This window comes from Lobosporangium transversale (genome assembly GCF_002105155.1).
Source record: "Lobosporangium transversale strain NRRL 3116 chromosome Unknown BCR41scaffold_20, whole genome shotgun sequence".
NCBI classification, from domain to species: domain Eukaryota; kingdom Fungi; phylum Mortierellomycota; class Mortierellomycetes; order Mortierellales; family Mortierellaceae; genus Lobosporangium; species Lobosporangium transversale.
The window spans coordinates 415,623-430,117 of NW_019028998.1; the positions used below are offsets into that span (position 1 = coordinate 415,623).

Below are 14,495 nucleotides of genomic sequence, written 5' to 3' on the forward strand. Positions count from 1 at the left end.
GTGATGCATCCTATTTTTTTTTTATTTTCGAGTGACGTCTGCCGCCCGCGATCTAGGGAAGTCGTGTTTATCTAGACGACGCGTAGCATATTGTATCTTTCTCTTACTGTTTGAAAATGTGTAAACGCGCAACTATGATACATAGCACTAAGCAACAAGAAACAACAAATACGCTGTTCCTAGTTGATTCTCTCTTTATTTAGAAAATCACAGTGAATTGATAGGATGAGGCACTCTGGGTTCTTCACCTTCTTCATCATAGTCAACATCTGGATCTACTCCATCCTCTTCTTCCTCTTCTCCTTTTGACCCACTATCACTGGAGTCCTCTTCGTCTTCGTCACCTTCACTCCTATCCAACCCTTCGTCCTCGTCCTCATCCTCTTCATTTTCTTCAACATCATCTTCACTAATAGCCGAACTGGATGATTGGGATTCATCTCGTACTGGAGCCCGCCGAGAGGATGATCCTCTAAAATCTGTTACTCTAGTTGGTGGGGGGACCGAGAGTGGAGCCCGAGATGCTGGGACACTCAGATGTTTAAACTTCCTTGGTTTGCGTCCAAATATAAAGTGAGGCGATCCCGCACCAGTAACACTACTGCCTTCGTCCAATGTTTGATAAATCAAGTCTGAGGTGTCTGTTTCAGTAGAGACTTGCTTATCAAATTTGCGTACAAATATCCTTGGGTGTACAAACTTGGCATTGTATTCTCTTTGGACCTCTCCAAAAAGGATTTGTTTGTCCTAGAAAAGCATTTGTCACTAAAAGTTAACAAAAAAAATTTTTTTTTATAAAAAGGAAAACCATACTTGACCTCACCTTAACATATGATTGATACACAGACACAAGAAAATGCACTTGTAACGCGACTATGATCGAAAGTGGAAAGAACATATGGAAGTTTTCACCATCCATGAATATCAGAATAAGTACTTGTGCAGGCGAATACCAACTAGTAAAAAAAAGCATTTAAAAGATTAATTTAACTCTGCGGATCAAATTGTACAGTGTCTTATCAATGTGATCATTCTTACCAGAAAAGGTTGCGACTTAAAATGGAGGGATTCCAAACAGACATTTCCCAAACTTGGCGCTTGTTATCCTGAGGTTTGGATCCTTTCATAAATGGTGAAATGAAAGGATAACTAGAAATCAAGGGAAGAGCAAACATGTATTTGAATCCCCTTGTCAGTCTTTATTGGTGGTTTGGATGTCTCAATAAAAAAAACCGCTAGGGCTGCTTACATATATTTTCCAGGAAATTTGAATGACCAATGTGCCTCATCCTGCTGAACCTCTACCATCTTGACATTTGAAGCCGATGGCCGTTCGTCCACATCCCTTTCCAACATCTTGTAATTTTTTTTGCTTTGGAACAGCCAAATTGTATTGATGAAGCTGATAGCCACTAAAATGTACTGTAACCATGCCAACTTTATGGATTTGATGATCATAACAAATATTAGAAAACGATAACCTAGATTATCCATGTCCACCCAAGTGTCATGTCAAGATGACCCATAATGTGTTTTCTTACAATATTTGCGAATGTTGGTCGCAATGACTTTGGATAGTATGTGCGATCGTCCCTCAACACTGTAGGCGTGTTAGCTAGAGGATCATCCAACCAGTACCCCATCCTAACCGAGATTAGCAACATGTTCAGCGATATTGCTAAAGGCCAGCTTTTGATGCAATCAATACGATACCAACGTCAGTATGAGTGAGAGGACTCACGCAAATACATTCATATAAAATCAAAGAAAAAAAAAAAAAAAAAAAAAAAAAGTTGCCTCCAAGGCTATTTCGCACCTGAATCCTTCTTGAAGCATGTCCCAGTCCAAGGCTCGAATGTCGTTTCCGACTTTCATCATCCAGTCATCGGGTCCATTAATTATTCTTTTATAAAGTGGTGCTCGCCTTACAATGCGAGGTCTCCTGTTTTGCTCCATGTTTGTTCTATTTGGTTGTTCTTGCTGATGAGATTCTCCTTGCCAAAAAGTCGTAAACTAATTTATTTTTCAAGATTTTAAATTGAATAAAATACTCCCATTTTTAAACACCGAAAAAGTACGTACAAAACTCAAAATTTTAATTTTTTCGAAAGCGTTTTCTATTATCAATGAGACGCTCCTCCTCAGACTCACTATCCTCCACTAAATTTAATACGGTTCCAACATCTTGGACAAGATCCTCTATCTCAGACTCTAGGGTAACGGCATCGGCTTCATCTTGGTTCACTACTCTATCAAGTTCCATGTCCCACTCGTAGCTGTCCACTCTAATCGTGTCTTCCAAGTCCTCAACAGTCTCCTGTTCATCAGTGGCCTCTTGATAAACTTCTTGATCAAAGGTTTCTGCTTGTACACGACCTCTCTCATTGTAGTACCTCATACCAATTTTCACAGATTTTTTCCATACAGAGTAGAAGACTCTACAAGGAATCTGGGCAAACAAGCTGAGTAGCCTTTTCTTAAGTAACAAGGCTGTCATTGTCGTCCTTGCTTCTGAAGCGATTATATTTTTCACGACAGCCCAGATCTTTTCAATAGGCTGTAGCTCGCAATGGTACGGTGGGATCTTGAGTATTTCATGACCGCCGTTCTCCTGGGCAATCCTGCTGACAGAAAAATACGACTCGTCAGGAATTGCGCTAATCAATCCCATAAGCTCGTCTTTATTTAATGCTTTTCCATCTTCCCTCGTTGGAATAGCAATATTTTTATCCGCAAGCCATGCTTTGATAGTCGCCACAGTGTCTCTCTTAGTCGGCTTTTTATTTTCCTTGTGGAAATGATATGAAGCGCCATCATGATGGATTTGGCAAGGTCCAAGTCCCATCTGGTTGAGATTCTCACAAAGTCGTTTAAATATACTATCAAATATATTGGCATTGAAATTCCCATGATAGTCGTGATCCGTGGCTACAACTCCTGCGTCCCTGATCTCTACTGGCACATCGGCCCACAGCTCAGCCTCCTGTTCTTGGCCTTTCTTCGATTGAGGCTTTGGCCCTTTAGCTGGCCAGACATACACGCTGTCCCTGACAAATTTGCCCTCGACTTTTTTCATGGCTTCATCATAGTACACAACGAATGCCGCGAATATAACCACCATTGGTTTCCTTCCCGCGTCGTTAACAACGCCACCACGCCTTTGGACCCAACGTCTTGCTGCAGCATGGTCAATGTGGCAATAGGATTCATCAAGGAAGACCTCTGGCATTTTAGGCACCCAATTTCTGTCAATAAATCTTAAATTCTTGAGGCACCGCTCAAGGTAAGTTGCCCGGAATGCGACATTCTTCTTGGAGTCATGCAGGAAGTTCTGTCTAACCCCTTTACCCCAATACAAGCCCATTTTATGAAGATCGCGAGTGATTGACCTCGCTGATCTGCCGATTCCATAGTCTTCTTTAAGTTGGTTAGCGACTATTGCCGCCGAATTAGGGGTCCCAGCCTTGTTTGATTCTACTATGATAGACATCACCTTTGAGCTTACATTCTGATCCATTTCTTTCTTTGGGCGTCCAGTTCTTCCACGCTCAGTTCTCTTACATCCCGTTCTTCCACGATCTTTGATATCGAGGATGCCTGTGGTAGCAAGTTTAATTGCTGTCAAACAAGCGTTCCTCCCTACACTCGTCAGAGCCGATAAATTGTCCGCTCTATCGGGAGTTTTCATAAACCACTCTCGAACCGCTTGTGGTGTCTCCTCCGCGGTTATAGCTTTAAAGATATGCGCTATCATAACGTATTCATTACGTGTTATGGTCGCTTTACTGCGAGTAATTTCATCAGTGTCCTTCTGCTCGTTCGACAAGAATGGGTTTGAATCGGCGGAAATGGAAGACTGCCTGGCTTCTTTCTTTGAAGAAACACCCTTGGTCCTACGTCTAGGAGGAGTGATCCACCGATATTGTGTGGGATCTTTGAGGTGATCTTCGGGGTGGAGTTGCTGATGTTCCTGAAAACCTTAGATCGATAGGGCCTAGCTCGTTATACAGATCACCTGTCATCATATGCGGGCAAGTTATGGGTTTCAGGAGGGAAAGACATTTTACTCCTTGATAGATGAGAATATGAATGAGGATGAGGATGAGGATGAGGATGAGGATGAGGATGAGGATGAAGAATGAGTGATAGTATTGATCAATAGTAATCCATATATTTTTTTAAATAAGCTCTATTGATTTAAAATATTTGTACGTAAATTTCTTATTTCTCAGAGCTCAATTCAAATTGAGTATTTTAAAAATATATTAGTTTACGACTTTTTGGCGAGGATGGTTGGTAAATTTTATTCCTGATCGCGTCACTGTAGAGCTTAAGTCCTTCAATATAATTGAAATTCTACATTCGCATTCCCTTCTCCCTCTTGATCTTGCATGTTGACAATGTAACTGCCGTAACGGATTCGGCCGTCAACAATGTCTCTTCTACTGCAATGTCAATAAAGGATATATGCTGAACAAATAGCTGTAGCGTCTCTTTGCTTTCTGTACATCTCTCTATGCCGGTACATTTTGCATCGCGGCGTTTTAAGGCAATTTGTATCGAAGACACAGGCATTTTCCAAAGGAGCCTCCAGAAGAAATAAACAGACAATCCTCGCCTTCGCTACGACCAACAAATCCCTAGTAGTTTTCCTCTCTTTTCATGAAATATAAGAAAAGTTCATTTTTGTTTATTCGATTAAATTAAATGAGAATCCATTGACAAGCGGGGCGGACTGTACTTCATTCATGCCTCCACTATACCCTTCCTGCGCTTAACTTCCCCCCCCTCCACGGATTCCCGGCCCCTGCGTCTGACCACCCCCTCCCCGGACCGAATTCTCATCACCATATTCCGATAAGGCGTATCCAACGTCGGAAATGCACTACTGTCTCCAATGTGCTCCTGTCGCTTTTGCTTTAAGCGCTTGCTGGTAAGTCGAACCAATGATTGAATCTGGAATAGCCGGAAGAAAAACAGCTGATCAACCGACTTAAGCTCAGATAAACAGATCGGCATTTTGAGGTCTGAGATCCTCGCATGGATGACAGTATTGCCAATCCTTGCGCCAAGGAAAAATACTATGTCGTTGCCGATAGACTGAAAGCTTATAAGTGGCAGTTCCTCTTCTAGTTCTGGAAGTAGGTTGTCGAGGCTGTCTTTTGTGAAGACTGCAATTCTGAGGGTATCGGCATTCTTCAGCTGCGTCGAAGGGTGCATGCCCTTGAGTTCTCCATAGTATGCTTCATGTCCCTCCTCCGTACGGCCCACAATGTCGGGGTGCCTAGCTTGTCCACCCTGACCCAAGACAGTTTTCCTGCTCTTGCCCGCAGTCGACATAGCGTTAAGGCTGTTGAAAAGAAATAGCGACAATTAAACTAAGGAAGATCAACTCATATATCATATGATATATCGACAATCAGCCAGGGACATTACCATTTGAATTGGACATGGCCTGTAACGTTCATAAACTCACGTAAAATTGGCGAGATGACTGACAACATGGCATCACTTTCACTTTCAATCTTACTCCATGTGTTATAGTTTCGAAACACATATAGGGCCACAAACAAGATAGGCAATATATCTTTTTCTTGGCATGCATGGTATGATTCCATTATCAAGTCAACGACTGGCCCGACATCCACCTCGACCTCCTTGGCGTCTCCAAGTTCCTTAGAGAGGCAGCTCAAGAGATGCATCGATCCCCATTTCTACGTAGTCGGTTAGTATTCTCTTTCAGCTCGAAACAAAGCAAATAAGCAAACAAGAAGTCCTCAGCTATAACTACAAACCTGGACCCACGTGCCCCATAGTGCAGCTGCCTCGATTGAGCGCTCTACATCCTTCTCTTTTTGCTGGTTGCTATAGAACCGATGGAGGACATCATTTGTAATAACGGTAATCTCATTAGCTTGGAACCCAACATGCGCTTTGTTAAGATGCAAGACACCAGAGAGTAGCCTAGATTGATAAATTATATACTGATTAGTTTGTATGATTCCGCTCAAACGTGAATTTTATTTGCTTGGATCAAGCTCCTTACGCAATCTCGTCTACTTGTTCGTAGCCCAAAGATGTTTTCTCCTTGATTTTGTTGTAGGACTCAGTTATCTGAGGTCCCCAGTCTTTCGACAGTGGGAGACTGAACGTGAATTCCGGCCGCTCCTTGATCCATGACATATCTCCACAAGGTCGTCCAAATACTTCATCCTTATCTCCGTTATCTCTATCAAAAACCTCTTCACCATCAGCCTCATTCTCTTCATATTCATCGTCGCTGCTATTAAAGACTGGACGGGGCGGAGGCGACAGTGTTGGTGATGAAGAGCCCGACCCTAATGGCGGCGTGTGAACAGCTGAAAATGACGGGCGAGGGCCTGGAGACACAACGACGCGGCGTTGATTGTCCCTATTGGCAGATCCTGATGTATGTAATAAGGTTGCCTGGGCTACTGATTTAGAAATATCAACCGTTAGAGCTTAGATTTTCCGTAGTAATCTAGCATTCACTGTATTTATACGCACCTTTCTGTCCTCCTAGTTCGACTTCCGTCTGATTGGCATGTGAGGTCAAATTGCGGCTTGGAGGCAGGGCCTCAACACCCTGTAAGGACATCTTTAATGCCAGTGCTCCTGTCTTGATGTCGGTCAACACTTGAAGGTTTGCAAGGTTGTCTTTGGCCGCCAATGTCTTGGCAATCTTCTTTTGCTCAATATCTTGCCAAAATACCTTGATTTGGCCACTCGTTTCGTTGTCCTTCGTCTGCTTCCGAAGGCGAGTGCCGAGATTTCGGAGCACCATGTCCCGATGGCGGATGAGCCAACTCAACATGTCGGTCCACCACTCTTCCATGCCCTGTTGATGTTCAGGTTGAGGTTGCGCTTCTCGGAAAAGATCCATCTGCTGAAAGTGGGAAGGATCCTCTAGGTTTATAATGTATAATGAGACGAGGGATGCATTGACGGGACACTTCTTAGCCCAAGTGATTAGTGCGCTGTTCCAATTGGCCATTTCCGTTATGAATAGAGTAGCTGCAAGAGTTAGATGGCTCTAATGGCTATGACCACAAATTTGGCCCTTTAGTCTCGTCACCAGCTTGAGAGGAAGCGCCTATGTACAGTACAGTACGCTACGTGTACGTGGTGCGAGGCAAATTGCCATTGAAACAGTAGCAAGGGAGCGGAAGTAAGTGAGAATAAGATGTGGGTACACATCACATCCATAGGATATTTATTCAGATCCATATCAAAGTATAACTACAAGTTTGTCTACGGGCGCATGTTTTCTGATACACAACCGTTAGTATATATATATATATCTTGTGTATATATTAAGTTTGAAATATGCAACATTCAGCATCCCAAGGTCCCCATAATCCAAATTCTTTGATCCTATCTGTGTCTGGGACTCCTCGTTCATCCATTGAAAGTACTCATTGTACGTTCCCTTCCAAACACAGGGATAGCGCTCTCAACCTCAATCATTCCTTTTTCACGCTTCCTTTTGTTCAACAGGTGATTGAAGCGGAGGACGGGGAGGTACAACCTGCTTCTCACCTTTACCGTTTGCCGCAAGTTAGGGTTGTGAGGATCCAGGGAGGAAAACGTAAGGGCGTTAACAATACCAGGATCGCATCCGACGATAGTTGTGGTGTTTGCGGATGGGCACCGCCCTGGTTTGTTGAATGTGAGCTCAACGTTTTCAAGCAGTTTGGAGCTCCTCTTCCAGTTTATGTTTGCATAGTCTTCATCTGTCAGGTCTTCACCAGCTGCCTTTGAACACGTCGTGTTGAGAAATCCCTGAGAAAGCCCCAGTTCTTGGCTGGGGTCTTCTTCATCTACGTCAGACTGCTGCTGTCTCTTCGTCTGGGTTGTGTCATAGGCAAGTAGATTCAGAACTAGACCATTGGTAGAAATCGTTCCTTTGAGTTTGAACCGAGTTAGATCTTTGCCCTGTGACTGCAAGGATACTTTGTCTCGATATCCAAGAACCATGCGATCGCCTCCAATGTCACAAAAGAGAGCCTGAATCAAAACCCCTTTTGTTCCCTGTACACACTCAAACATTGCAGTCTTGGAAGGATTGTCGAGAGGCAGAATACGCTCTAGTAGCTGCTTGGTATCTTCGTTCGCCCAGAGGATGTCAACTAGGACGTGTTCAGACAGATACACATACCCGGGTGGCCAGGGGGACGTAGGAAAGTCTGAGTATTTTTTCACTTTTTTGTTCTCCCGCAAAAAAAACTCAATGTCGCTCATATCTTCGTTTGTTTTCTCGACATCAAACTAGAAAAAAAAAAAAAAAAAAAAAAAAGTCTGAATAAAGAGCATTTGATTGCAGAATATGCATGAAAATACCCTACACAAGCTATACCATTGCGTTCCTGTAGTGCTGCCTTAATGATGTCTGTACTTGACCCATTAGTAGCTCTGACGCTCTGGAAATGAGATCTTTTTGGGATCAAAGCCTTGCACGTCCCCCAATGTGATGTCTATTTCCTTTATTGGGGAAAGTTCAGTGGTGGCCTTGAAATATTCATAAGCGAGGAGGTAATGGGGCGTTTCTACCGCCTTTCCTTGTTTTTTTGCCCTCGCGTAAGCTGAATTGGGGCCACCTTGACCACTTAAAAGAAGGATGGCGAGACGGAAGGAATAATCATTGCTATCCAAGACCTCGTCCAGTGCCTTTTTCCTCGACTTTACTGCCCCTGGTAACCGCATGATCCTCTCAATGTCCAAGGCAATCGCCCAGTATGCATATCGGCGTAGTCGGTTGAGGACAACAACTGTCCCTCGGATCTGGCTTGCAATACTATCCCTTTCATCTGCGTCCAGTCCGCCTTTCCTTGCCATGGAGGCCTTAAGAGACCCAATTGTTAAGGCCTTGATAGGGTGCTTACTGCTGTAGCTGTGATCAACCCTCGTAGCATCCTTCAAGTTCCTAATTGGTGCACCTTCTTTTTTAGCCCTGTGGGGCTTCTTGCCTTTGTGCTTCCGCTTTTGTTTTTTCTGTTGCTTCTTTTTTGCCTTTCTCCGACGTGGTGGATGCTTAAGACCCGGCCTATCGTGCTGACGGCAGTTACTGATATCAACTGTGCGCCCATTCAATATGCTCGCCTTGTCAGAAAAGATGGGCCGGAACTGGTTCCTATGTGACCCTTCCGCTATATAGAATGATGGTGCGCCTCTACATTATCCAAGAAAGGGACTAACGATTAGTATTGGGATGTATGGTTTCAAGGCCAAAACTATAGCTTGAGCTTTCTTACGTTCTGCGGCGCTGCGCTCGCCTTTGCTGAGCCATTCTATGGCGAAGATCCTTTCCATTGAGTAGACGCTGCTTGAAGTTATCGAACTCACTGTTCAATGGTAATGCTTGGGCCGACGTTTGATGGCCGGAAGTAAAAACGCGGAGAGCTACTCTGAAACGGCCTTCTTCAGAGGCTGCGTTCCTTCCCAACACCTTACTAGCTTCCCTTAGGTAGTCCCGAAGCATTTTATTGTAGTTCTCGTTCCACGCAACCTTTCGAATTAATCGAAGATTATTAACCGGGCCTAACGTCTCGAGGTTCCTTGAGTAGTCATTGCCTGCGATGGCACAGAATAACACCAGATGCGCGTGTGATGGCAGTCTTAGTGCTTGGATAACGTTGCCTACATCGTAAACCCCAAACTTCCGTCTACGGCGCGGAAGGGGTCGCACTAGGAAGCAGACCGTTCGTACGCAAAAAAATCAGAGTCTTGGGATATCACGATTCTATCATTCTCCTCATTATGGCACCCTATACATGGGTCCGCTTCATATGCACACAGACAGACATCGAAGACAGAGCTAAGGCCTGTTGTCAGCTGATCCTTGTCCTGGGCGCTCAGGGTGTGGACTTCTCGAAGACCCTTCTGGATGCGCCTCATGACTTGAGGGCGAGTCCATACCCCACTCCGAGAATTTCTCTCGAAGGTGCTCATAGCGTTCTCCAAAGCATCCATATTTTTTTCTGTTATGACTTGCCATTCTGTCCTTGCTTTTTCTTTCTAAGGTTCCCCATCAATATGTATAGTCAGATTGTCCGTTATGAAAAGATCCTTTATCACGAGAGCCAGGGACCTTCCTACATCAATGATGGATTCGTTTTTCATCTTTGCATGGACGACTCTGCGGAGGATGTCGTAATAGAACGTACCGAGGAGATCTACATGAACAGAATGGTCAGGGTTTGCCGCCAAGAAAGTGCCCACGTCAGTTTCCGAAGGTAAAACCCCGCGATCCGCAACCAGTTTGAAGAAGGACTTCAGCCCCATGGCCAATATCTAAGCGAAAGAGAAAGAAAAAAGGAAAAATGGTGGCGATGAAAAGAAATGAAAAAAAAAAAAAAAAAAAAAAAAAAAAAAAGAGCGACAAAGGTATAAAAGGATGAGCTTTTTTATATTGAGGAAAAGATACAGGAACAAGTGGCAGTGGTAAAAGGGATGGGACTTTGAAGGAGGAAGACAATGATCCCTTTTTATATCCTGGATTGATTGAGTTTTATCATTGTCTCATATAGTTTTGATATCGATCCTTTGCTTCACAGGCCACATCAATCTTTATTCAGTTCCTTTGTTTGGATTGGGGTTTTGTTCAAGTCAATAGCAGAGATTGACAAATAAATACAAGCTCTCGTATGAACGGCAGATTGGAAACAATAGCATTGAGATACCAAAGTGAGCATTCGAAAAAATCATCTCCAGATACAGCATACAGTGTCGATGTCGATCCTTTGTTACATAATTTTTTTTTTTTTTCAGTTTCTTTTGTTTGCACTGGCCCTTGCTTTGTGCTTTGTGAGGAATTTAATGAATAAAAGAAGATTTATAATTTTGAACAGGGGTAATAAATGCCTCGGTGATTATATCCTTGTCAAAGGTAACAACTAAAGAAAAAAAAGTCTTTTTTATCAGAGAATGGCTTCATATGATGCTCTTTGCTCCAACAGCCCCAGTACTATTGCGTTAAAGCAGAGATATTCGTTGACTCTCAGATTCCGGCATCAATGGCGGAGATAGGAGTGATGTAGTTGCATGCGCTTATTGCTTGGAGTAAAAGCTATCTAAGCACCCTTTCTTACTGGACGATGCCTTGTTAATGGTGATATTGCGCAGCGCCTTGTGGATGGAGGGAGAGCAGAAGCGAGAGTGGTGGTTTTTGGCGGTCGTTTGGTGTGTGTATGTGTGAATTTGATAGTTGATATCAATCGCCAAAACATATGCATCTAGAAATACAGAAGCGAGATTGATACCGACGCGTTTGATCCTTTCCTAGGGATTGTTATAACCATGGGATGATTGTGGAGTGGCCGCCAAAATAAAGTTTGTTTGGAGGCACCAATGGAAAACGCTTGTGTTTTGAACAAAAAAAGACGTCGCGATGTAAAATGTGTTTATACATGTACAGAAACTTAAGAGATGCTTCAGCTGCTTATTCGTGCACACAGTGATTGACGAACAAAAAAGGAAAAAAAAAGCCCGCGATGAAAGAAGGCATGTGCAGACAACAAATAAACACAGCTCACATACATTTTTTTCACCGTTGTGTCTGTATCTCTTCTAAGCTTTCTGTCTAGCCGTTTAACACAAGGAACCCTCAGAAAAAGAAATACCTCGCATGATTGGTGCCAGGTCTGAAAACAACAACAATGCATTGCTGTACGTGGAAGATAGGGTCTATAAACTATACCATTGATCACAACCGCTACCCATGCTCTCTTGCCAAGGACTTTAACAGGCATAGCAGCCCCTTCTTCCTTGCTCTCATAACCGCTCACATCCTTTCGATGCATTCTTTCGCCATTTATGTCCACTACATCTGAACCACACACAATTCACCACTCACTCCAACAGAGATATTTGTATCACCTTGGGTATGATATGTTGCTGTGGTTCCCTCCGGTTTCAACAGGCCCAACAAACTCTATAAGCTGTTTACCAAGCCAGATATATCAAAGGAATGCAAGAAGACGAGGAAGCGAACGATGTGACAAATCAAGTCTTGCCGAGCTGTACAAGAAAAGATCAAGTTAGTCAAGCTCCATGGTGCGGAAGAATGGTTCCACTCAGATTGCCCTCCTTTCAAGTCGATACTACGGCAGCGAATATTATCGCTGTTATATTACATCAGTCAATAAATAAACGATACAATGGACTCCCAAGGGGATGCTAGGGTCATGCGAAAGTCTTTCTTTCGATGTCGAAATAAATGACCGAAAACTAAATTGTCATGGAGCTATCCTGGCTTCTTTATTTGTGCAAATAAAAAACTCATGAAATTTCAAGACAATGCCCATGGATTGCTGGCAAATTTGTGAGTCCCCTTAGATACTCAAGTTAGCCAAATATGCGACAGCGACACCCTTAAACAAAAAATAAAAGTTATTTCATGTGGGTCATGTGAGCCAAAATATATATGGAAGTTCACTCTAACCTGTCTCTAAGTCCATAATCATATGGGAAAACCATATATAAAAGTCAATTAAATGAACCTCAATCCAAACCGAACTTTGGATAATGCCAAAAGACACTAATATAAAGCGATATAGAGTAATTGAAGTTTCTGAAGAAATTGAGTATCCGTAGTGACATAAAAACCCAAGTGTAGCTTGGTAGACACTTGTTTAAAAAAATGTTTCGTTGAAATTAGTAAAAAAAGCAGAGCTCTATGATAAAGCCTTCAAACTTCACCATATTTTCAGATTAAAAGGACATGTCAATGCTGAATCCAACTGTGGTATTTTTACAGCGACTTAGTTTACAAAAATAACCATCCTTACTGTTTAAAGATGGAGGAGAGACTATAAATTCCAGAAATTACTCTATTTAGAGAATTCAATGGGCATATTCTTGACAACCGCATTGCTAGTTCCTTGAAGTGCATATACATGGCTTATAGATATAGCTTTTGGGTACCAGAATCTATATTTTGCAATGTGTATCGCCATTACTGACAGAGTGATATTACTTTTGAACGAAATAAGATGTACGTAATCTTGAATATTTTCAATGTACAAGTTCTTTGAATGGAGGTATCTTACTGAAGACTTAACCGAATCTTCTCAAGTTTTTTTTTAAATCGTACCAATGGATCTTACCTACAAAATATATGGTTTTCAGTCTTGTAGATACTCTATCTCAACAGAGAATGGATTTCTTTTTTTCATTGTTCTGTATAAAAAAAAAAAAAGAAATCCTGATTTCTGATTGGCTATTTCAATTGTGCTCTCTTTGATTGAATTGGGTTGAATAGTTTTTTGATCAAATATATACATGTAAATATTTTTTTTTTTGGCGCTGCCGTTTTTGGTTCCCAGATGTATTTATCGTTCTTTGTAAAGAACAAAACCGTTCAACTATATCACTTAATTCCCTTGCTGCGTCGGAACTTCTCACAATGCTATCTGAATCATGGAGACTCTTTTTGAGTATCTCCAAAGATTCAGTAACCACATCAGCAATCCTCTCCGCCTCAGCAACCTCCTCTGCTTCAGCATCCTCTACCTCCAACAGAGCATCACTCATGCTGGGGTTAACATTCCCTTCCAGGCCATCTTGAAAACTCTGGATCATAGCATGTCTATCAGGGACCCTCTCAAGGACATCATGTATGATGTGGAGTGGTGGGTCTGGGTTATCCTTATGAACTTGATGCAAAAGATACATATGTCTGCAGGGGCGCTGAAAATACATAAAGTACTGACAGTTACATCTTGAGATAGTTTCATTCGTGGCAACCACGAAATAATATCCGCCAGATACGGAGAACGAGCGCACACAGTAAACGGTTCGGTCTCCCACTTGCTGCTCGTGAACAATGCGCTGTGGAAGGTCTTCTAGACCATCTAGAAATTTTCTTTGGTGAAAGTCATCTCTCTCGCCTTTTAAATGTTGCCCATAGCGTCGCACAGTCTGCATTGCCATCATTTGGTAAAACTCATCTACATCATGAGTTAAGATATAAACCAATCTATCTCCCCTGCAGTTTGTATAACCTCGTAAGAAGTGCGACTTAAGGTGGTTGTGCCAGGACTCGACGTAATTGTTAGTATCCATCCCGGCATAAAACTTTCCCATACGATAACATTTCATCCACCTTCTCCTTCGGTCTTCACTGAGGTACCGTTATCTAAAATAATTCCAGACTTTGCCCTGATTATGATCCTGCCATTTCAACTCGAATTCTGAAATAAGAGTCTCAGCTCGCGTACGGTTTGGATCAAACAAAATTCTACGGAGCTCCCCCATCGCTTCCTCCCTCAACTCCTTAGCTGCCTTGTCTTGCGTTGCACAGATAACATTTCGAAGCTTGGTGCTCCAAGCTTTCATAACATGCCATAGACATAAATGAACTGTGACTGAGTCTCCAAACGCCAATCGGATTGCTTTGTATTCTGCTCGAGCATCATCAGTGGTGATGTATTCAGGAGAGCCAATGGTTTCTCTGATATGTTTCAACCATTTTGCCA

The 14,495-nt window shown here is 42.6% G+C and overlaps 4 protein-coding genes across 4 annotated transcripts; all 4 read right to left on the minus strand.

Annotated features, from left to right (window-relative positions):
* Nucleotides 1–193: 193 nt before the first annotated feature.
* On the minus strand, nucleotides 194–1,997 carry BCR41DRAFT_354361 (hypothetical protein). Its single transcript, XM_022024305.1, has 6 exons — nucleotides 1,817–1,997; nucleotides 1,542–1,689; nucleotides 1,250–1,437; nucleotides 1,039–1,149; nucleotides 824–956; nucleotides 194–747 (listed from the first exon to the last, which is right to left on the minus strand). The coding sequence occupies exons 1-6, from the start codon at nucleotides 1,954–1,956 to the stop codon at nucleotides 208–210; spliced, it is 1,260 nt and encodes a 419-aa protein (XP_021881073.1). The 5' UTR covers nucleotides 1,957–1,997; the 3' UTR covers nucleotides 194–207.
* A 2,664-nt stretch (nucleotides 1,998–4,661) lies between these two features.
* On the minus strand, nucleotides 4,662–5,431 carry BCR41DRAFT_80182 (hypothetical protein). Its single transcript, XM_022031026.1, has one exon. The coding sequence runs from the start codon at nucleotides 5,338–5,340 to the stop codon at nucleotides 4,747–4,749; it is 594 nt and encodes a 197-aa protein (XP_021881074.1). The 5' UTR covers nucleotides 5,341–5,431; the 3' UTR covers nucleotides 4,662–4,746.
* A 183-nt stretch (nucleotides 5,432–5,614) lies between these two features.
* Nucleotides 5,615–7,109, minus strand: BCR41DRAFT_80152 (hypothetical protein). The gene is made up of 3 exons (XM_022031025.1): nucleotides 6,529–7,109; nucleotides 6,047–6,452; nucleotides 5,615–5,964 (listed from the first exon to the last, which is right to left on the minus strand). The coding sequence occupies exons 1-3, from the start codon at nucleotides 7,013–7,015 to the stop codon at nucleotides 5,778–5,780; spliced, it is 1,080 nt and encodes a 359-aa protein (XP_021881075.1). The 5' UTR covers nucleotides 7,016–7,109; the 3' UTR covers nucleotides 5,615–5,777.
* Nucleotides 7,110–7,419: 310 nt separating this feature from the next.
* On the minus strand, nucleotides 7,420–9,502 carry BCR41DRAFT_386782 (hypothetical protein; the record flags this gene model as incomplete). Its single annotated transcript, XM_022027830.1, has 3 exons — nucleotides 7,420–8,289; nucleotides 8,904–8,934; nucleotides 9,273–9,502. The coding sequence occupies 3 exons, from the start codon at nucleotides 9,497–9,499 to the stop codon at nucleotides 7,420–7,422; spliced, it is 1,128 nt and encodes a 375-aa protein (XP_021881076.1).
* Between the last annotated feature and the right edge of the window lie 4,993 nt (nucleotides 9,503–14,495).

Excerpts from the sequence above, each read along its gene's own strand:
- BCR41DRAFT_354361 (XM_022024305.1), bottom strand. The coding sequence starts at position 1,956 with ATGGAGCAAAACAGGAGACCTCGCATTGTAAGGCGAGCACCACTTTAT. Across the intron at positions 1,690-1,816 it reads ATGCTTCAAGAAGGATTCAG|CTGGCCTTTAGCAATATCGC; the intron begins GTGCGAAATAGC and ends TTGCATCAAAAG. Across the intron at positions 1,438-1,541 it reads GACCAACATTCGCAAATATT|TTGGCATGGTTACAGTACAT; the intron begins GTAAGAAAACAC and ends AAATCCATAAAG.
- BCR41DRAFT_80182 (XM_022031026.1), bottom strand. The coding sequence starts at position 5,340 with ATGTCGACTGCGGGCAAGAGCAGGAAAACTGTCTTGGGTCAGGGTGGA.
- BCR41DRAFT_80152 (XM_022031025.1), bottom strand. The coding sequence starts at position 7,015 with ATGGCCAATTGGAACAGCGCACTAATCACTTGGGCTAAGAAGTGTCCC. Across the intron at positions 6,453-6,528 it reads CGAACTAGGAGGACAGAAAG|CCCAGGCAACCTTATTACAT; the intron begins GTGCGTATAAAT and ends CTAAATCAGTAG. Across the intron at positions 5,965-6,046 it reads GAACAAGTAGACGAGATTGC|GCTACTCTCTGGTGTCTTGC; the intron begins GTAAGGAGCTTG and ends TTATCAATCTAG.